The sequence below is a fragment of the Watersipora subatra genome, chromosome 3 (assembly GCF_963576615.1).
Source record: "Watersipora subatra chromosome 3, tzWatSuba1.1, whole genome shotgun sequence".
Taxonomy (NCBI): Eukaryota; Metazoa; Bryozoa; class Gymnolaemata; order Cheilostomatida; family Watersiporidae; genus Watersipora; species Watersipora subatra.
Genome location: NC_088710.1, coordinates 8355742 through 8379233, shown reverse-complemented (window position 1 = coordinate 8379233; position 23492 = coordinate 8355742). Strand labels below are relative to the sequence as shown.

Here is a 23492-nt window from a genome sequence, read left to right as displayed (position 1 = left end):
TAGATAGTGAGTGAAAGTGAAGGTAATGCAAGCAGTTACTCATAGATAACATACATAGTTATACTGGGGTTGTATTACATTGGTGTGATGGGAAGCTAATCAACTGCCATCAACTATGAGCTGTACTACCCGGTGTTGCCCGAGTAATAAAAAAGTATTTGGACAGAAAACTTATTTTTATATAACATTTACTATTCTAACTTTTAAACTTCATATCATGAGAAAATATTTTTAAGCAGTTTAAATGAATTAAGATGAAAAAGAAAACAACTCTAAAGGTTTGCAAGCTTTTTCAAACAACTACAACTTTTAAATTTCATATCATGAAAGAAGTGTTTTGTTGAAATAAATTAGGAAAAAAATAAAACTGTAAATGTGTTTAAATGTAAAATAATTAGCAAGTAATGGCTAAATATAATCTGTTTAGCTATGATTACAATGGAAAATTATTTAATAAATAAGGCAATAAAAAGTCTATTTTATTTTTATATAATTATAGTTAGTAGAATTAAGTATAATTTATTTTTATTTAACATATAACAACATTTACCACTTTAACTTTCAAACTACATATTATGAAAAGTGTTTTGTGTAATTGAAATAAATGAAGAGAAGAGAGAAAATAAAAAGAACTGTAAATGTTTTCAAGCTTTTTCAAACAACTACAACTTTTAAATTTCATATCATGAAAGAAGTGTTTTGTTGAAATAAATTAGGAAAAAAATAAAACTGTAAATGTGTTTAAATGTAAAATAATTAGCAAGTAATGCTAAATATAATCTGTTTAGCTATGATTACAATAAAAAATAATCTAATTTTTATTACTAATCTAGCTAATTTTTATTACTTTATTTAATAAATAAAGTAATTCACAACTACTTTTTTATTACTTTATTTAATAAATAAAGTAATAAAAAGTCTATTTTATTTTTAAATAATTATAATTTAGTATAATTAAGTATCATTTATTTTTATCTAACATATAACAACATTTGCCACTCTAACTTTCAAACTTTTTGCTTGCTTACATCAAGCAAAGATGTCCACTAACTAGTGGACATCTTTGCTTCAAGCTAGTCTATGTATTTGATTGATATGTATTGAAATCTAATATTACATGCAAGGGCTGTTTGTGAACTGAGGTGACAATGAATCACTCTATCACCATACAATGTCAACACTTTCAGTTGATGGCAGTCGATTAGCTTCCCATCACACCAATGTAATACAACCCCAGTATGACTATCTATCTTATCTATGAATAACCAATGATATACAGCCCCTCATGTGTGGGGGCTGTATATCATTGGAGTAACTGATTGCATTAACTCACCTACTTAACACTGTTTATTCAGTGTCTTTGCAAGTCATGTAAGTATTGAATTGCTTTAAATAATAAGCATATATTAGAGTAATAAACTATAATCATCATCTCTTTAATATGAACAATAATTACTGTGCAAATTAATGATCATTCTCACGGCTGATGTTATTGTTCTGTCAATCACTACGAGTGACTAGCACAAAAAAGGGGCGTGGCCTAAACGCTCCTTGATGGCACCGGAAACGCTCGTGTTGTTGAATGCACAGTTATCACTCTAGGGGGAGATAACTCTATGGTGGCGATTGACGCGAGTGAGTTTCTTTGGCGACCTATCGCTATATTAATAGTTGCTTACTGGTCATACATGTATATGTCGGAGCTCACACATGATGAAGTTATTACTATCGACTTAATTGGCTAATTCGACTGAATACAACTCGTTGATTGGTGAAAATTTGAAGAAGCCTTTGTACCTTATAGTTTAGTTAACACGATCAAATAACGTCTTTAATGTTTGCACACAATCAGGGTTCTCGACGTTTTCCAAACCAGGGATAAGTGTCCAGCACATGGCTTCGATCTGGCGCATCTGTTAGTAAAAGGCTACTACATATAGACAAAGTTCAGAATTCTGGAAGAAGGTTCAAGTATTAAGCTACGTATCAACAAAACAACTATATGCACGTAAGCATGAAGTTTTAGTTTATTCGCTCTAGTTTACTTTTTGCCCGAATACTTGTTTTAGATGTTGCCATGTTAAAAAGTTTGGCCGTTAATCTTTACTGATCTTTACTAATATTTAATGATTTTATTGCTTGATCTTCAGTTGGAATCTATAATGGTTTTTCGTTTAATTATGCTGCTTTTGGTTACGTATCACTTTTCTATTAAGTGGCAGTGATAGAGACAGCTAGACTAAACAAATCACTTGTCTGATCACAAATAGTATAATTGACTTCAGCCTAAACCTAACAACTTTTGACATAGACAAAGCACATTTGCGTGAAAAGTAACCTATGTTCAAGAAACGGAGCGTACATGTTATGAATTTTACATGAAGTAGCCCTGTAATTATCTATGGAAGAATCGTTTCGAGTGTTTATGCATCAATGTGCTCACAGTTCGAACCATGTGTACTGTCAGTGCTCGTATTTTGATTGTGGTTTTTACTTAAACTAATCAGTGCCTAGGAAAACTCGTTTTTCAATCTTATTTTTAGCTCATGTCGTTTTAGTTGTCGGTTGCTTCAGTTTTTCTTTAATTTCTACCGCTCACTTTTTAAAGCTTTCCTCTCCAATGGAGAAATATATTAGTTACTCTCACAGTACTATATTTGATGAACAAGGTACTGACTCATCTTTACTCAACTAGAATGCCAACGCTGTAGAACTTGTCCTGGAACAGTTCGTTCTTGTGTCTGAAAATCAGGAATGATAGGTAGCTTGACATTTTCTAATAATCTGTCTTACGTTTAGACATGCTAGTTTTTTGCTGCTTACATTCCCAGTTCTTATTACCTCTGCAAAGTTTAGTATTGGCCAAAGTACCGGATATCTAGTATAGATGTTTTCACAAAAATGTCTTGTATGATACAAGATCATTACAGCCAGGCAATAATCAAATTGAAAATGAATCATTGATCAGGTAATTTGCTTCTAACGTCCTATCCAATCCATATGAAGCAATTGTTGTTGCTCACGAGTAGCTAGTAAAGCCGGGAGCTATATGGCAGCCACAATGTTGGTAGTACTCAAGGAGCTCAAAACCGTAAAACACTGATTGCTACTTTTGTCTGTGAATCACTGACATGTTTATTCTTATTGTTCCAGTTATAGGACTGAATGCTCAAGGGTTTTCAGTGTTAGTGAGTGTAATGAACCAATTCAGGGCCTTGTCAGTCTTTCAACGTAAATACATGATCAAGTTTCTTTCATTATTATATATATATGGCCAGAATCTAACACCACCTACTTGGCAGATCCTCCTGTTTGATCTATTATTCGCTAACCACTCAGTTTAACCACAAACTCATCTGGCCCATGGTGCCTGCTTTATGACCATGATTAATGTAATTACAACATGAAGTTTCTTTGCTTGAGTAGCTCATACTACTTAATCTAATGTTTCATTCATTCTCATGGTATATGTATTTATAGCTCAGGGCACAGTTTGCCTCGATTGTATTTGCTTGCGCTACAACTTATGCCAATACGATTTATTTAATTCCAGCCTGTTAGTTTAAGCGTTGAGACAGGTATAGTGTTACGTTGAACGTGTTATTATCAAAACACACTTGACTTGTCGCAGCAGTTCTTTACGCACGAAGTGAGATTTTCACTGGTGTCAATAATGGTCAGCAAGAGCCCAAGCCTTCCATTTTGCTTGTCAAGTCCATATTTAAAATTTAGCCCTCATGTAGTACGTTTTGGTGAATATCCGTGTTGTGTGTTGTCCGCTTAGGTATTTAATAAAAAATGAAAATGAGGATGATTTTGTTGTTCTTATCTAATGTTAAAATATCTCATGTCTAACGTGTTTTTATGTGGTTGGTTGCATTAAAAATGACTTGGTTGCATTTTTTGCACATCATCATAGTATTATGCATTGCTGAAAACATAAGTGACAATTCAACAAGCGTCAAAATATTTTTTGATTGTTAGTGAGCGATTGTTCTTTAAATTCTTGTAAATCTTTAAATTCTTGTAAATATTGTTATAAAATTGTCTTTACGGTTACCCCACTCCCATCTTCTATCTCTTTTGTAAAAAGATCAGCAAAGTTCACTCAGCATAATGATAATCTAAGCCTAAGATGTTTATATAGCAAATTGTAGCGCGAAATGGATGGAAACCTGAAATCTGGTAGTCAACTAGTACACAGTACATTTGAGACCGTTGAGATGTCAATTTGTGCGCTGCTTGGAGTTAGATGAACTATCAGTCCCATCTCTATTCTGCATTTCTGCACTCATTCCGCATCCTACTCCTAGTATTGATTAATAAATCACTGAGCTTCATTCCTGATTCTTAAACCAATCATTGTTACACTATTATCAAATCCCAGCATACTTGATTAACTCACATTCGACCTCCTAAACCGACCAATCGATTCTTAGACCTCCCCGCTCATCATTGTCTTTTATCTCAAGTTCGCTAGTTGGTTCCTTTGTTACAGTTGTTTCTCCTTCAAGTTGACGCCTCAATCCTTAACGGTTGGGAATGTTACGCTAGTTTTTACAATGCTTACTCCCTGACACAAACAATGTTTCAACAGCTATCTAATTTGCTGATTAGAATCGTTTGGACCGAATGCTTGCGTTGAATAGCAAATTTTCTTTGAAAACAATGAGTTCCCTGTTTGACACTGCGTTAGATTAATGAATTATTATTTTGAAAAGGCTTCTTTCAGGTCTCCTTACATGGTAGCTGATTCGTCATGATACTCCTTTGCCTCATCTAACATCTGGTTGGCAAGTGTTTTGTATATAGAGGGCATAGCCTATTTTGTTCTTGGCTTGCCTAATTAATTAATGACAAGTGGTTCCTTTGCATTAAAAATACATTGAATGGTTTGCCATGGTAGTCGAGCTGGATAATCAATACATGTCCTAATCCTACTCCTTTTCAACAAGAATATGAAGAGAAGGCCTTTTCCCTTTTTGCATGTCTGGAAGGTTATGTTCTAGCGGAGTAAAAATAAACAGTTCTCAGCATTCTCAGTTGTCTAAAATATTGCATTTGGTATCTGGTCTACAAGTTCTGCCATTTTACAAAGAGTGTCAGTAATATTTTACTACCAGCCTCAGTGGTATACTACCACTGAGACTGCTGTGTTTTTGTGGTAATGGTTTTTCTTCGCTCTGGTCGAATCAACGTTGTGGTTCCAGTGCTGACATGACAATGTTGAATAACATTTTCATCGCCAGTGTTGGATCACAATAGTTGCTAGATGGGAACTTAGCTGCTTTCCGTTGTCTTGTGAACCATGACTGGATCTGCTGCCAAACCACTGGCTATCGATTGATAGTTATCCAGCTACTAAGGATTTAATGATAGGCAGCGCATTCCTCCGCTACAAGTTGAGGAGCTTGTATAACGACTCCGGCAGCTTGCTATTTATTTCGTTAGGGTAGACAGAGTTGACTTTGTTAAGCGCGTCCAATCAAGGATATGATCTCATATGGATTCTACCTTTTATTCGCATCATTGCCTTCTCATTTGTCTTGATAGTTTAACCAAAGTTTTTCTCTAGCAAATATGTGTTGACCAGCATCTAGGTTGTGTATATTTGATGTTGGTTAGTCATGGATTGTCAAAATAGTGTTTGTTGATGTATGGCTTTGTCAGCTCATCATGTGTCGACGGCCATAATTAGCATTTGATGTTCATTCTCTCCCAAGCACTTTTACAGTCTTCAAGCTTGGTCCTTTCTTGTCAGGTAACTGGCCTTATGAAATCTGTCAGTCGTTCAGTAGATCAATCCATCAGTGAATTTTTGACTGACACTTTTGTTCATGGCTGACACAAAGTATAGTCTAACATAAGATCTAATTCCACCATGTTCATAAGCCGATTTGTCAGCTAAGTTCAGCTATGACCTGCTCACTATGAACATTCTTGTCTTCAAATCGTAATTTCTTTGGCATCCTTCAGTTTGAGGTTACTTTATTAGTTTGTTAATTATCTGTCAGTTCATTTCGGCTGGTAATAAGATAGATTTTTGTCCATTTGTGATGGGGCTGGAAGAGCAATCATGCATGCGTGTTGAAGCATTTAAGGTTCAGATGCTCCTGCAAGGGCTACCATTTTGATCCAGCCAACTTATTCTGTTGAAATAGAGTTTTTTCAGTTTGTACGAAGGGAAGCACATTAGAAAAGGTTGTGATGCAGTTTTAACTTTATGACTTGCAAAAATATGAAAATAGAGTACTACTATTATATTAATTAGTTGAAAAATTATTGACCTTTTGTTGAGTCAAGAGACTGATGATAGTGTGTTAAACAATTATGAGAGTGATTAGTTAGTCAAAACTTAGCAACAAGAAAAAGTGATACGAACATTCATAAATGCAGTTAACCAGTCAACACTCAACGAGGAAAAGTAATACCTAACAGCACGTCAGGCTTCATTTTATGTCATATTTCATGCCAGGTTGCTTTTATTTACCATCACGTACACATTGTCCGATATTTTTGTGTGAGAGTTTGGACATACCGTATTTTCCGGACTATTAACCGCACCTCTATATAAGCCGCATCTGCTCTATTTAAAAACAAAACAGATGATAAAACATTACGTAGGCTGCACCGTCTGTATAGGCTGCAGAACTCATAGCAGTGCTTTTTAACACGGCAGCAACTTTGCTAGATAAAACAAAACAGTGCCTGACGGCACTGTTTTGTTTTAACTGCCGCTTTTCAAGCCAGTGCTTAACAGAACAATACCGTTAGGCACTGTCACAGTCTTTCTTTCACCGCTAGAGGCGCGCTAACTGGAGATTCCGGTTAGTGCGACCCTAGCGGTGAAAGAACAAACCACAGAAAAGACGCAGCCTCTAAATAAACCGCATGGCTCAAAATGTCTGAAAAAAGTAGCGGCTAATAGTCCGAAAAACCACAAAATAGCCTCAGCCTCTAAATAAGCTGCATGGCTCAAAATGTCTAAAAAAAAAAGTAGCGGCTAATAGTCCGAAAAATACTCTATGTATGGACAGATGTTCGATTAGCCTTCAGCTTTATCTAAAAATGGTGTCCCAACTTTTGAGAGGTCACAATATGCTGCACTGGTTTTGATGAATAATTTGTTTACTTTTTATACACTTAGGCTACCAGTCAATATCTATGCTAAAGGCTCAGCAGTAATACTTGCTTATTACAACATTATTTTTAAAGAGCCAACATGCTTTCAATTTTTAATGACTTGTATGATAGTATTGATGAATTAAACACGCAAAAACTCAAGTGACAACCAAAGTGATCTGTTATTTGGCATTTGAATGCAAATTTGTTTTAAAGATGAATTGCTGGTAGTGCGATTGATTGCTTTACGATTTACAATTAGTATTTTTGTAATTTTCAATTTGGTTATACAAACTCTCTGCAGAACTGCCTCGCACATACTCGTCTTTCTGAAGCATCTGCTGCTTTTATCGGTTCAGCGTTTTCTAGATTATCAACTGCGTAAATCTGTTTTAGCTTTCACACTAGAACAATCTTGTCAGTGTTTTACAAAGTAGGCCTTGACCTACAAAGAGTGCCAGGAATTGCCATCATTTGAAAAGACCTTTACAGTTATTTAACCTGCTTGTGTTATCAGTTGATACATGTACCTTAAGTAGCCTGTGTTAGTAAAAATTATCACCTCAGCGCCTTTTGCTAATGAGAATATTGTTGTATGTCAATAAATAAACTGTATGATAATCAGCGGATAAATAGTAGTTGCTACTTGTAGGTCAGATCTACATACCAGTAGTCAATTATGCATAATAGCTCAAGAATGGCAAATTGTTGCACCTCTAAGCATCTATCCATAAAATTTCTTGAGGTGGTCTTGTTATGATATTTGGTTTGCCAACACAAAAAAAATGGTTAGCGTTGCCAAAGAACGTCTGTCAACACAGGTTTGTATCGAAGAACTACTATCACTACATTTCGATGTTTCAAAGATCTAATTTGTAGGAGTTATTCGTTCGAACAAGTAATCACGGGAAGTCTACCATCGAGGCAGAGACCATGTTTGCTCGAATTGAATAAATTCTGGTAATTAGTTTTTAGGTCGATCTAACTTTGTCTCCCCGACGTCAAACTAGACTCGATAGAGGTTCCTATGGTGACCTTTTGTAAACTGATTCGGTAGCATAAATATATATACCTTTAAGGGTCATATAATAATATGGCTAGCTATAAATGGTTAATTGGATTTTGGGTGTTTTACAATGTTGTATCCCTCAAATTTTTTTAATAACGTAACAAATGACCTGGTTTTTATTGTTTGGAAAGTTCCTTGCATATTTTGATTGACAAGAAATTTGTATCTACTTCTTTTTGATACTGAATGATGAACCTCAGATGGGCTCTAGATGCTGGATTATAATGTTGAAACTGTATGGTTAGTTATCATGGAGTATTTGCTCATGTCTGACTAGTACCAGTTGCCTAATGGATTCCTCATGTTCCCATTATTGATTTGCGATTTCTTAAACTATGTAATTCCTAAAATTGATGTACTTACATCTTTTATAACCACCCTCCAACTGTCATCTTCCTTCTCACCAGCTGTTAGTGTTAGGCAGGGACCATTGTAATGATCGACTCTCATAACAATACACAAGGTTTCAGGAGGGTTCTCAAGTGTTTGGCCACAGCATTGAGTCAGTTTCTGAAATTTAGTGAAGGCCTTGTTATTATCTTTGTGATCAGGTTACTCTCTCACTGTATTGATCGGCGCTTCTCCACTCCAAATGTTGTACGGCTAGCTTCTGATAGTTAGTAGCAGCATTATTCATATCGGCAGCAGTCTGTACATCCGTATCAACAGCAGTCTAGGCATGAGGGTCCCTGTGGAGCAAGCGATTTCCACGTTAGCATAAAGGGCTTTTCTTCAACTCTCTGCATTGTATGAGATAGTCGCTATGGCAACCATTGTTAATGCGTAGAATATGCAAAAATCCTTAAGATTATTGCTTCCATTTTGGCGATAGCTATCTTTAGTCTGTCGTCAAACCTACCAATAAAATGCGGTTGCTTCTAGTTACCATGTGAATAGCTTCCATATGGCTGTTCTACTCGCTGCTTATAGAATAATAATCATTTTGAATTACAAAATTATCACAACCAATTTTTATACAACGTAGCATAAATAATAGTTTTTATAAAATTTTATAATTAAAACCGTGTCATTCAAATGTTTTACCATCAAAATGGAGTCGATTATAAAAACCAAGGCCTTTTATTTTTGGAACTTATTCCCTAGCTGAGCTTCAAGAAATCACTTAGCAGTACTTCAATGTCGCCTTACCCTGTCTTCAGAGACAATCAAACAAGTATCTTACAGTTTTTTTTAACAATTTCATCTTCCGTGACGTAACACTATTCAATATCTAGAATGAAAGCTTTTGAGTTAATAATAATAATAGGTTAATAGATAATAATAGTTAATAATAATAGGAGTACATGGAACAATGATTACTACTATAGGCTATTATTGGCTCCCTTAGCTGTATCTCCTTTGTGTAAGGTTCTTCACTAAGGAATCCTGTGACATTATCACATCGGCAAGAAAGGCTCGTTATTTGTCTTACCAAGTTGTAGCAATCATCTCTGATAAGCTATGGGTGGTAATTATTCGCTATGGCTGGTGATTACCCAGTGCGGAGTATGGCTGTCAACCTGAGTCAACGTCACTCAGGAGCCTCTCAGGAGCCTTCCGTCCTGTGATTGATTTGGAGACAATAGTAATTTCATTACCATTTGGATTAGGGCGTTTTATCAACAGTTATGTAATGCTAGTGGTAATTTCTGTCAGCCGTCTGCCCTTTGGTTAGTCACTAGTCTATCATGGCGTCTGCTTATGAAATCTTTTCACTTTCTGGTTGACAGATTAAATACCTTGCAATGAATTGCTGCCAGTGTTTTATTCTATGCCATTTTTATGATGGTAGTACGCACTTCTAAATGTTTAGCTTGAAACACCCAAAATGGTAGTCAATCCTGTTATTTTCTAGTACTAAGCAATGACTGAATGTTAGTCAGTGTTTCAGCGCAACACAAACAGTTCATTTAGGATGCTAGCAGAACTGTGTGACATGTTGTGTGATAAATAATTAGCACTCTTCCAATTAGCTATCAGAGACAGTGGCTACTGTCCTAAAAAGTTATTGAGTCCAGCATTTGTCTGTAGGATAATTTGTGGTGATTGTCGAACCCCAAAACTAGACTTGGTTCTAACAGAATTAATTACCAGTTCAAATATAACAGACTTTTAGTCCTTAAATATGATCCTCGGATATGTGATCCTCGGATATTTGGTCCTCGGATATGTGATCCTCGAATATATGGTCTTCATATATGTAGTCCTCAGATATGTGGTCCTCAAACATGTGATCTTCGGATATGTGGTCCTCAAACATGTGATTCCCAGATATTTGTTCCTCAAATATGTGATCCTCGGATCTGTGGTCCTCGGATCTGTGGTCCTCATATTTGTAATCCTTAGATATGTGGTCCTATATCCGAGGATTACAAATATCTGATATAACGTCCTACATATAAACATGTAGACTCTGTACCATTATCATCTGCAGTGATTCTTTCAAACACTGATATTATTATTGTTTCCCTCTGTTTGCCAACATCCTAGTCTATTGCATTTTTGATTGTTGATCTATCTAACGAGGCATGTAAAGTGATAACATCATGGAAAATCTGGTTTACAATCGAGCGATTTGTTGCTCATGAATATGACATGGCACCAACGCGGTGGCGTGCTAATTGGTCATAAAGTGGAGTCCACCCTTCATTGGGTACCTGTCTCTCTCGTAATTGCTGTAAACCAATGATTTCTTTTAGCTGTTTGCTGTGACGACTGTCGACTAACTGCTAGTGCCAGTTGATAGCAGCCCCGTTGAGCTGGTCTCCCAAATGGATTGTACCTCATCTCTACTCACTACACTTGCTGTCACAATCTTACTACCGTCTGAACTCCTTGCACGTGAGTACGAGTATTACAATAGTTTGGATCTGTATTGTATCTACACGGTTTAACAGGTTTGGAAAACCTGTCTACAACAATTAGGAAAATGTTGAAAGTATCATCATTTTATACATGTTTGTTTAGGTTCTTTAACACACATATTTTTATCATGATCTGTTAGCGAAATATTAATAACAATCGGGTAGTTCTGGTGTCAAGGTATGTACAGTCTCGTTACTTGTCATTAGATTACTAAATAGAAAGTTGGAATCGTTACTAGAAGGTTCCATGTAACTTGAATAGCCCAGTCATTACTATGACTAATGAGATCGGAATGATATTTGTTGTTTTGACATTTCTCATGTCAATGAACCCCAGAATATAAAAGTCCACCCTCTCTCATTTCTTGCTGAACTAGTAGCTAGCTAGCCGGTATTACCTAGGGACACCGTGAACATACATTGCAACTCAGTGGAACACATTTGTACAGTTAATTAAATTGTTCTGAATTATCTTACCCCAGCGAGATACAAGCTGATTGCCTGTCTCTCGCTGGAGTAAGATATGTAGATAGTCATAGTTGTGGTTTGCGCTGAAACACCTTTGTTGCTCCTCAGGTTATGCGGTCTCAAATTTTAACACCATAGCCGAGTACGGCGGTTAAAATAGGACAGCTGTCAAGTACAGCAGTGAATGGATATGTTGCGGGCCAGGCCGGGAGTGCAAGTTGTGGTTTTTACTGCTTTGATTCGTCTGGGCGATGGTGAGAGTGTTGGTGCTTTTTTCTGTTCACATATTTTACTCACATTGGTAGTGTTGTCTGGTTATATGAAGGTTGTGAAGCGGACGATGAACGATGTTGTGTTAGAGGACAATGAGTGGATTGACAGTCAACTCACTCATTTGACAGCTTAACTTTCTCTTATAATTATCTACAATTGTACATTATCTCGCAGACGTTTGTTTTATGTATTAGGCTAAGCTTAGGTTTTATTTGTCAATGTTGTTTTTAACTCTCCTGTTGCCAAATGGCATGTCGCGCAGAGCTGCTGCAGAATGATGCAAACTGCTCACTTAGCTCATTTCCCTTGATATGCTCAGATGGACCATTGAGTTGGTAATTCTTGAGGGGTCAGGTGCCTTGGATTTTGCCATCATATAAATGGCAGGCCAAGAGAGGTAATTCCAAAATGTTGACTTGGCGTTAATATGGAAATAAAAAATGGTGTCATTGCCTGAACAGGGTGACATAAAAGTGTTAACATCATAAAACATCAATACACCATGCCTCAAGATAGGGCTGCAAATACTTGTATAGGGTAGGTGAGTGTGTGATTTGTTCATGTTTTATGTCATCTGTCAGAGATAAGCGATGATGGGTGATGATGAGTGCGTTCTGGGAATTTTGGGGAATTATTTCTATTATTACTTTTTATTTATCAATTGGAATGCTCTGCAGATGTCAGGTATCAGTTTGATAGTCTCAATGTCGCTAATAGAGCTTTGATTCAAAGCTGCCTTAAATAACTCATCCATTAGCGAGTATGTGCATAAATTGAATTAGGTTTACAAAATTTATCATGGGATAGATTTACTAGTAATCTGAAAGTCGTCTAAAAAGTTTTCTAGATCACTCTGCGATTAGTAAAATAAACTGGAGGCTGAAACTGCTCTTGCACTTGGGAGGAAGGAAATGTTCTAAAAGAAAATAACACTGCTAGTGCATATCAGCTTCACCATCTTTTCCTCGGCATTCACCACAAGATCTTCCTATTTTGCAATCAGATAAGTCATGGAAGAAATCAAGGTTTTCTGTAGAAAAATTATTCAAATGTTCTTTCTAATCCAGATTGTAAAAAAACATAAATACTTTATTTTCCCGGTTGCAGTACAATATTGGCATCACATGAATGTCACGATTGAAAAGTCGGTCTTGAAAAATGGAATGACTATTTATAGAATACAGAATGTAAATATTTAATGTGACACTCACCACTTACTCGACCTTCAGTGACAACAAGCATGACTGTCAGTCAAATCTGCATAACATGAGTTCATAAAAACATACACACTGTTGCTTGCTGTTTGAAGCAATCGCAATACTAGTGGATCGAAGTCATTGATATGGTAATATAAAGGTGTGCCATATTGCAAAAGGTTTTTAAAGTGTTTGCGAGTGTTTCTCTTGTTCACTTTGATAGATATACTAAAACAGCAGACTGCTCGATGATGCACATAGCGCTATTCATCAGTACCTTATGTACAAAAGAAAACAAGCCATTAAGATGTCAGCTACTAAACAAAAATTGATACACTCTGACTACTGCAAGCAGGGTGCTTTTTGGCAAGATTATTGCAAAGTAGTGTATAGAATTTGGGCGGGGGGGGGGGGGGGGACTACAGCCAAAGTCAAACTTCGACAAGCAAAGTTATTCGTTCCAATATTTGCTTTGTTTCACTATGTTTTCATTGGGCGGATGATGAGGGTTTGGAATTCTGCACACGTTGCGTTACTGCCCAATAAGTGTTTCAATTTATACTCGTTTGTTGTGGATTAACGCGGGTGCTTTGTTAAAAAAGGTAAGGAATGCCACGCCAGATGTCAAAGTGGCACATTTGGAACTGATCAAAAATAGAAATAGGAACAACTGATGTGTGGCAAATGTTTAAAATGGAAAAGCTTGTGCGGTATTTGCCGCACTCGTTTTCATTCTTTGCAAACATGAAACATTCGGTAAAAGCTTACGAGTAACAAAACTCACTTTACTTGCGGATTTTTGCTGTTTCCATCTCGTGGATGATGCCAACTCGTGGATTAGTCATGGAAACATAGTGTAGGCCGGGGCTGTCGTTGGAGCAAAGATCCTGAACATAATTTGGTATCTTTTGTTCCATTTGATCAGCCTAACAAGGTCTTACGGTGATTATAAATTTTTCACACAACATTAGCATAAATACATAGTATAAATTACTAAAAATATTAACTGTAAGATCCATCATTTTCGCTTTCTACCTCATAATAACTACTAAACGCCTTCCAAGATGTTTTCTTGTTTTTATTGTTTGTTTTAATTAGAAGGAAAGCCATTTTTCATTTTTTAAACCCGCCACAACTCGCGCCAAGCTTATTTGGAACTATGATTTTATAACTATGAGAAAAGTATAAAGCACGGTTCAATGTTATTAAAACAGAGTACAACTAAACTATCTCACAAAAAGTGATTTACAAACCTACAATGCTTTCAGAAGCTTCTAGAAATTGACATATGTCGAGACAGCTATTTGATTTAAGCATTACTATGTAGATGTAGTTTTATTTAAAATTACTATGTAGATGTGGTCACAAGTCAAGGTTTCACTGTATACAGCATGGCCGCTAGTCACTCTTGGACCTACTTATAAGGTGGCCGTTGCCATAACACTACTTTATAATTTACAATCCTTGTTGTAGAATTACCCATAATTCAATCTGACACGATAGACGGCGCAGTAAAGGTGAAATCGAGTGTCACCTTAAGGTGTGTTTCTTCCGAACCTAACTCCCCGGTAACCTGGACACGGAACGATGTAGTGATAGAATCCGCCAATGAAATGGGCATCACCTTCAATGGTAGCTCTATGACTATAGATCAATTCAGAGCATCTTCTAACAATGTTAACTCTCAGGATGGTGACTGGAGATGTGTCAGCGGATCTCTGGTCAGCAAAAAGTTGACTCTCTCCAAAGCAAGTGAGTAAAGGCTTCAAGCTCTTATTACTAAACACATGAGAGGGTGGAGAGAGCTGACATATCCTGGGGTGCAGTGAATATGCTAGAGTATGTGTGTCAGAAAGTCTCGATGTCTATGCTATAGTAGCAATGACAGAAAGATTTGTGCCAATTAGCGTGTAATAGGCCTAAAACAAGCTCAAGATGATAACATTGCCGTCAGTGATTAGCTTGTTAGGTCCCTCAGCCTGCTGGCGGCAGCCATGATATGATGAAGGTGCTCATGCTAGTTGTCATCCATTTGCTGTCCAATCATAATTGGGTTGTCTGCTTGCTGTCCAATCATAACTGAGTTTTCTGCTGTCAGGAGTAGTTTAGCGATCAGCTGGAATTGGCAGCAGTCAGCAGTGTTGCTGAGTTTACCGAGTTCCATTGATTGAGGATGAGCAAGCAATTTCGGGAACAAAAAAACTTATCTTCTTTTACCAAATAAAACAAGTTTTTTACAAGCATAATTTGCATCTAGATTATGGTATACATTTTGTTGCCGGTTGGTCTATGATTCATTTTTAAATCAAACTTTTGAAACGGTTTCACTCGCATAATGTAACGATAAATTGTGAGGGCATAGTAATTTAAAAAATATGAGAGACCATGTTCACAGAATAATAAATGAAACACAATAGTTGTGGTAAAAGAGCGAGTTGTTTATTTCTTTTTAAATTGGTGGAATGAACATCTAATTCGAAGAAATTCTAGGCGAAAAAAACTACACGTTACTTTCCGAACTTCTCAATCCTAGTTTCCTTTACTCCTCATGAGTTGTCTCTGTGAGTGATCTCTTTTTATCGCTGTTAGAACTCAGCTGAAGCCAAATGGTCAATTAATTTTCCATACAAACCAAGTACTTAGGTGATCTATAACTGGTAATATCACCATGGCAACTGATTGTAGAAATAAAGAGCTTCCCATCCTCGGCTAAAGATGTGGCGGTGGCAGCTTTTGAAGGAACGAGCGCTCTCATTCCGTGCCAACCTCCAACTAGCAACCCAAGGGCTGATACGGTGTTTGAACATTCTGGTGCAACAATAGACGAGTCTCGAGGTTAGTTGAACTTTCAAGCAACGGTTTTGTTGTCCATACCTAAGTACATTGTAACTCATGTTTCACTACCAGTGAGACGAATGGTTGGTCAAAACGATATGTATTGTCATCGTCCGATCGTCTTCTGGTACTTTCCATAATTGTTTGCTTTATCGCCATCACCTGTATCAGTTGGCTACTTTTTATGGCCAAATTTTAATAATCGTTTAAAAGATCGTATCTTGATGAAATGTGAAGTCTTAATATTTATTAGTTGGTCCGTGGTACTTCACAAACTTGAGTTTTTTCCGAATCCATGATGACCAACAGTATGTGTTTATGAATGTCAAAGCAATGGCTGTGGTAGATCCGTGACAGCATGGCATGCTTCAGAAATCATTCATTTTGTTTTGTTTCTTGAGCTTTTTAAGTGATCGTTTATTACTGAAAATATGTCCTCGCATGCACGCTAATCGTCTGCCATATTCTTTGCTTTGCGATGCTATGACTGTTTTTTGACATCGAAATGATCTTTCAGGACCAAAATTATTCTATGAGCAATATACTCTCGCCGGGACCAATTTTTTAAATCGCCTCAGTCCGATTTCTATCGATCTTTGCTCTTGCTATGTCGGGTCATGGCTATATTTCTATCGATGGTCTAGTGTATCGACCTGTTGTCGATCAAATCTATGTCATGGACAAAGGCACATAGTCTCCTTGAGAACCTGTGCAGACGCCAAATGAGTCATATCACAAACTTCCATCTAAATAGCTTGTTTGAGGTTGGTTTACATGACGTCATATTAACGAGACAAGCAGGGTAGTATTTTAGTTAATTTTAAGGTGGTAAACAAGTACTCTCAGATAGTGTGCTTACTTAAAACCAGTTCACACTAGACCACTGTGTCTCTGCATTGAAGCCACAAATCTTTAGTGATCGTTAGTGATAAAAAATGTGCACACTCACAAACCCATCCACTTTTGCATCAGCGAATACTTTGCGACGTAGTGTTCTTTTTTTCTTTTTCAATTTTTCTCAAAGGAACATCTTTGTTTTCACATGCTCCAATCAAATCCTAGTCACGCCGAACCAACCTTTAGTTGCTTACTGCTGATGTTGCATTGGCACCAGTTCTTCAGTGGTCATTCTCTGTGTTGACATTCGTAACGATTCTATTAAAAACTTTGTTAGTGTTGAGATAATTGTTTGGATGATATGCAAGCGACTAGTTTCCGGCTCACCATAGATCATCGTGGAATAACGTGTAACTTGTATTTTATGATAAGATAATTCTCGGATATTACTTGACATACAACATGCTATAGATTAGCAAATAGAGATAATATTTGAGATAGTATGTATGTGTTTGTAGAATCCCCGCCTACCTAACGAAGGTAAAAATCTTACTACTAGGAGGCTGTGGTTTTATCATGACCGTACAATCTATTCGATAGATTCTTTTAAAAACATCAGAAAATGTAATAGAATTCTTTGTGTAAACATAAAAATTCATTGTGGACATTTTGTCTGTTGGATTTGTCTCCCTTACACTCCAGTCTAAAATTTTATTTTTATTTAAATGTTACCAGCCAAATTGGATTAGGACTAAATGAAGCCGTGATAACATAGTAGTTGAAAACTTCAAAAAAATTAATGTTTAAAACATGTTAAAGGCTGTTTAGTAAATGATAAAATGTTAAAAAAAGCATCAAAGATCAGCAAGAATGTCGAGTGGCTGACTGAAAGGACAATAGGACATTTTAGTAAAAACTATTCATCATGCAGTCTCAATTCAAATGAATGTACTCTTTCTCATATATTAAATCATGTAAATTTTTTTTATTCACACGATGTGCATCAGAGGTTTGCTAGAAATATAACCTGGTGTGATCTCATCCGATTTGACAAGAAAAAAACTAAAGGAATTTTCCAAATGCCCAGTTAGTCCCGTCCAGTATGCAAGGCTTGTCAACTGAACATTAACTGGCTAAAGGTTTAGCGTTTCAATGCATCAGTCAAAATCGGCCAGCTGCTGATGTGTCATCATGTAAACCGGTCTCTAGATTAGTCCATTTTAGTATCTAGTTTTATTAGATATGTTAAATCTCTATTTTTTATTAAAAATTATGAACTCCTTTCACTAGTGAACTTGTTACCTAAAGTGTAAATATTTCCATATCAGCTGATCAACTCATTACTAGTAACTAGTGAAAATCTTTACTGCAACAACCGAGTTCATCCGTCTGTTGGAGATTGGAAAAAAGGTTTTCATCATGCGGGATTCGAACTTGTGACATGCGGCTTGGCAACCGGGCAGTCTTACACGTCCGATGTTGTGCACATTTCTACTCTCTACGATTCATCGGTACACCTGACCCCCTCCTGCGGCACACACTAGACTGCCAGGGTACTAGTATACACTAATAAAGCTTTAAGGAGGTTTTTCCCTTTAGCAGCTGTCTAAAAGTAAAGTTACATGTGGGGACAATCAAAAGTGATTTTTGTCAAAACTCGATGAGCGAGAGAAAATAAAACAACTTTATTTTAGAAAGATCCAACAGTTTTTTTAGGATGTGAAAGGAAAGATATTTGTAAAATGATTTGAAAAATGACCCATGTAATATATTGATCATTTTTCAAATAAAGTTGAAGTTATAATCATCCTGGAGGTTGTATGAGCTGAATGGTTAGTTCCTGTCATGCTTACAATTCTTCTGGCGTTCTTCAGTTTGGCATGATATACTTTGACAGCATCTGGCCTTTTGCGCTGCCAATTAAACTCACCTAATTGGTGGAGCAAGCACTTTCTGAATTTATAAGACAGCTTTGGCAGGTTGAGTCATGGCAGCCCAAGTGCGCCGCTTTGCCCCATCCTGTCTGTTTCCTTTTTCTGTGTCAATAAAACATCTTGTCTTCCTTTTGACGCTCCTAATTGGCCGATTTAACTCGCAACATTTTTATAGGTAATTAGAACCTAGGTTCTGTACGCGCTAATTTGTTTTTACCCTTAATGTTTATAGCGTAGTGAAATTACATTTGTCTCAAGCAGTCTTTGTGAGCAGGTGCCTGCCAAAGCTGTTTTCCGACCACAGCGCGAGCCTCTGAGGATGTTTGCCTCCCCACGAGCTCCGTCTGGCAATTAGCTTATTAGCTTTCCTGTGTTTTCTCGTCAGTTCTTTGTTGCCCACTCTTCCTCCGACATAACCATTTGCCAGATGCAGATGTAGTAAAAATTCAAAAGGCTCACCAAAGGCTCAACAAACATCAGATAATTTGTATTGATTTGAAGGGACTTTTCTGAACACAGTCAGTAAAGTTCTCATGAACGCTTTCAGAACAGGAAGTAGTTAATGAAAACATGGTTAAATTAGCTCCTCGCTCATCAATACCTCATAAGTATTCTTACGAACGTTTTAGTTTGCATATTACGAGAGGAATGTTTGGTTACGCCTAGAACAACAACAGAAATTGCTAGTAAACAGTCTGGTTCCTGTCACGAAGAATGTTGCACCTTCAACTAATTATCAGAACGGCTTTTCAATTGCTTTGGTAGCATTTCAGCTGCATGGATGTGTTTGCTTTTTGAATAGAACTGTAAAATAATGGCTGTTTCCCAGCACGATTGATTAACTGTGAATCTCTGACTACCTACCGTAGGTGAAAATCTTTCTACTAGGAGGCTGTTGTTTTATCATGACCGTACAACCGATTCCTTCAAGATCATCAGAAAATGTAATAGAGTTCTTTGTGTAAACATAAAAATTCGTTTGTTGCGGACGTTTTGTCTGTTGAGTTTGTCTCCCTTTCCCTTACACTCCGGTCTTAAATTTTATTTGTGTTTGTAGTTAAATGTTAGAAGCCAATCTGGATTAAAACTAAATGAAGCCATGATAACCTAGTACCTTTTGGTGTCTCGACATTCTTCGAGACAGTTTCCACAATATGCTGCCTCAGAGGCAGAGGTTTTAATAAAATCCATTATACAGTAGATTGGCCCCATCTGTTACGACCCGGTGTAGCTGGCTCATTGTGTTGGCACAATAGATACAAGGCTCTCTCCCGTCACCGTTATTTGAGCTGTGTAAATATTTGTAGTGTATGACTTTTACAATTTATCTTGTTAATGGAAGATATTGTACTGTCACGGCGGTGTATGCACGCCACGCCGTTTCACTTAGCTGACTCTAACGTAATCCATATAATGAGCTCGCTGCGGAGCAGATGTGGGAAGGAAATGATTTGCAATACTATGTTCACAATTTATGTATTTTTACAGCTATAATCGTGCTGCTTGTTCTAGTAATTGAATCCTTCTACCACGATGTTGTAATACAATGTTGTTCATCTCGATTTACTGCAAGCTTTCTGATTAGAAAGTGCGAAACAGAGGTACTTATTGATTTGGCTTAGTTGTGTCTGATCAGATTTGGGTCAGTTATGACTGCTCAGACACAATATATTTTACCTCGTTCTAGAACCTTCTTTGATCATTTTTGCGTCTAATCATTTCTATGGTATTTGTATCTAGCATTTTTTAGATGTTGCAGTAGGAGCTGGTACCACACGCCATTTGAGACTATTTTCGCTAGTAGGAATTCGGTAATGGAATGATATGCTTGTATTGCTGATAATATGCTATTGGATGCCAGCATAGTACCTCACCTTGGAAGTGATACATAGACATCTCATCTTGCTCAACTGTCCAAGTTGAAATAGCTACTGGGTGTTCTATTCCTCATTTGTTACAGACCGATTCACCCTCCTTAGCAGCGGTGACCTGCTGATCTCTGACCTCCAGATATCTGACAGCGGAGAGTATGTCTGTGTGGCTATTAACAGGGTGCTTGGGAGAAAAATTACAGCCGGTTATGTGGTGCGATTAGACGTACAAGGTAGGTGTGGCCTGCTGCCTGGAAGTCTGCGCTTAACGGCGCAGTCATAACGCTGCAGATTTAAAAATTTACATACAGAGTGTCTTTATTTTTCTATCGTTTGCGATTGCTTTTGAGATTTGAGGTTATTTGACTGCCAGGGTGTTTAGGATTAAAGTCAAGAAAACCTAATCGCTGTAAAATCGCTCTGATCAAGCAAAAGAGAGATTATGCAACAGTTGCAAAGAAAGTGACAGAGAGAGGTAACACTTCACCTTGAACGCAATAGATGATATTAACTATAGCAATGATAGCAACTAGTGATGTCATTTTACTCATATATTTCTTCTGAGCATTTTAACCGCGGTTAAGTTTTGTTTATTTCAATGTTGAAGCATCCTGGCAGTCAGATAATCTCAAACATCAAAAACAATCACAAATGACAAAAATTTACCGATACTTTCTCAGTCTTTCTGATAAAATTGACTAAAATTTGGTGCAAGTTTATCTTGAAGAATAGCCATGAACATTGATCTCTAGAGTTTTTAAAAAAAGTTGGAACACATGTATATGCTATTGGTACCATACGAAAGTTTTTCCTGATAAACATACTAGTAGGATAGATGATAGCATTAAATGCTAACCATTACTTACTGGCTCTTTTACTACATTATATACTCTATACTACACTATATACTCTATACTACACTATATACTCTATACTACACTATATACTCTATACTACACTATATACTCTATACTACACTATATACTCTATACTACACTATATACTCTATACTACACTATATACTCTATACTACACTCTATACTACACTATATACTCTATACTACACTATATACTCTATACTACACTATATACTATATACTACACTATATACTCTATACTACACTATATACTCTATACTACACTATATACTCTATACTACACTATATACTATATACTACACTATATACTCTATACTACACTACATACTCTATACTACACTCTATACTCTATACTACACTATATACTCTATACTACACTATATACTCTATACTACACTATATACTCTATACTACACTATATACTCTATACTACACTATATACTCTATACTACACTATATACTACACTATATACTATATACTACACTATATACTCTATACTACACTATATACTCTATACTACACTATATACTATATACTACACTATATACTCTATACTACACTATATACTCTATACTACACTATATACTATATACTACACTATATACTCTATACTACACTACATACTCTATACTACACTATATACTCTATACTACACTATATACTCTATACTACACTATATACTCTATGCTACACTATATACTACACTATATACTCTATACTACACTATATACTCTATACTACACTACATACTCTATACTACACTACATACTCTATACTACACTATATACTCTATACTACACTATATACTATATACTACACTCTATACTACATTATATACTCTATACTACACTATATACTCTATACTACACTATATACTCTATACTACACTATATACTCTATACTACACTATATACTATATACTACACTATATACTCTATACTACACTATATACTCTATACTACACTATATACTATATACTACACTATATACTCTATACTACACTATATACTCTATACTACACTATATACTACACTATATACTATATACTACACTATATACTCTATACTACATTATATACTCCATACTACACTATATACTCTATACTACACTATATACTCTATACTACACTATATACTATACACTACACTATATACTCTATACTATACTATATACTACACTATATACTATATACTACACTATATACTCTATACTACACTATATACTCTATACTACACTATATACTCTATACTACACTATATACTCTATACTACACTATATACTCTATACTACACTATATACTCTATACTACACTATATACTATATACTACACTATATACTCTATACTACACTACATACTATATACTACACTATATACTCTATACTACACTACATACTCTATACTACACTATATACTATATACTACACTATATACTCTATACTACACTATATACTCTATACTACACTATATACTACCCTATATACTCTATACTACACTAAATACTCGATACTACACTAGTCAATATAACTCAGTTACCTATGTTTATTTTTGCAACCTCCACCGTCAGAGTGAATTCATACACTGTTCAATCAATTATCTCTTCTTATTAAAATGGATTGCTTTCGCAAGTCCAGCTTTTACCAGATGATTCAATTTCCTTTCTATACACATTCCAATTTAATCAATTTAAAGAGTGTGGCTTATCGATTCCAACATCGTGGTACTTCGTGTGCGTCCATCGCCCGACTAGGGATGCTGACAGCTTCCTGTTTAGTGGTAAGATGCATCAATTATTATAACATGTTATCACTTTCCTGGTTATTTTCTATAAAAACATGCATATCAATTTTTGCTATCCAAAATCTCTAGCCTGGTATGTAGCTTTAAAGCTATTGTACCGCGAGTATTTTACTAACTTTCCACTGTAATACATCTTTCATATTTTAATTTATGACAAATTTCAGATTCACTCCTACTGTCTGTTCTTTATGCAATGGTTCGTTGACTTTGTTCAAGAGCTGCCGACCGCGCTTTTACTGCTGCCCATGTAATGCTTCTTATGAGTTTCTAGCGGAAAGTATTGAACAAATCAGCTTTTTTGTATTTTCCGAGTAGCTAAAGCCTGTTTCACACTATATCGCCGTCA

At 36.2% G+C, this 23492-nt stretch overlaps 1 protein-coding gene across 3 annotated transcripts in view; it reads left to right on the top strand.

Moving 5' to 3' along the window:
- The first annotated feature begins 1879 nt into the window (after window positions 1–1879).
- Window positions 1880–23492, top strand: part of LOC137392312 (brother of CDO-like) — a 49263-nt gene continuing 27650 nt past the window's right edge. For all 3 annotated transcript variants that reach the window (XM_068078991.1, XM_068078990.1, XM_068078989.1), the window contains exons 1-5: window positions 1880–2008; window positions 10891–11032; window positions 14466–14744; window positions 15678–15827; window positions 20559–20702. In XM_068078991.1, the coding sequence (XP_067935092.1) occupies window positions 10963–11032; window positions 14466–14744; window positions 15678–15827; window positions 20559–20702 (643 nt within the window). In that variant the 5' untranslated portion in view covers window positions 1880–2008; window positions 10891–10962. The remainder of the gene's footprint in view (window positions 2009–10890; window positions 11033–14465; window positions 14745–15677; window positions 15828–20558; window positions 20703–23492) is intronic.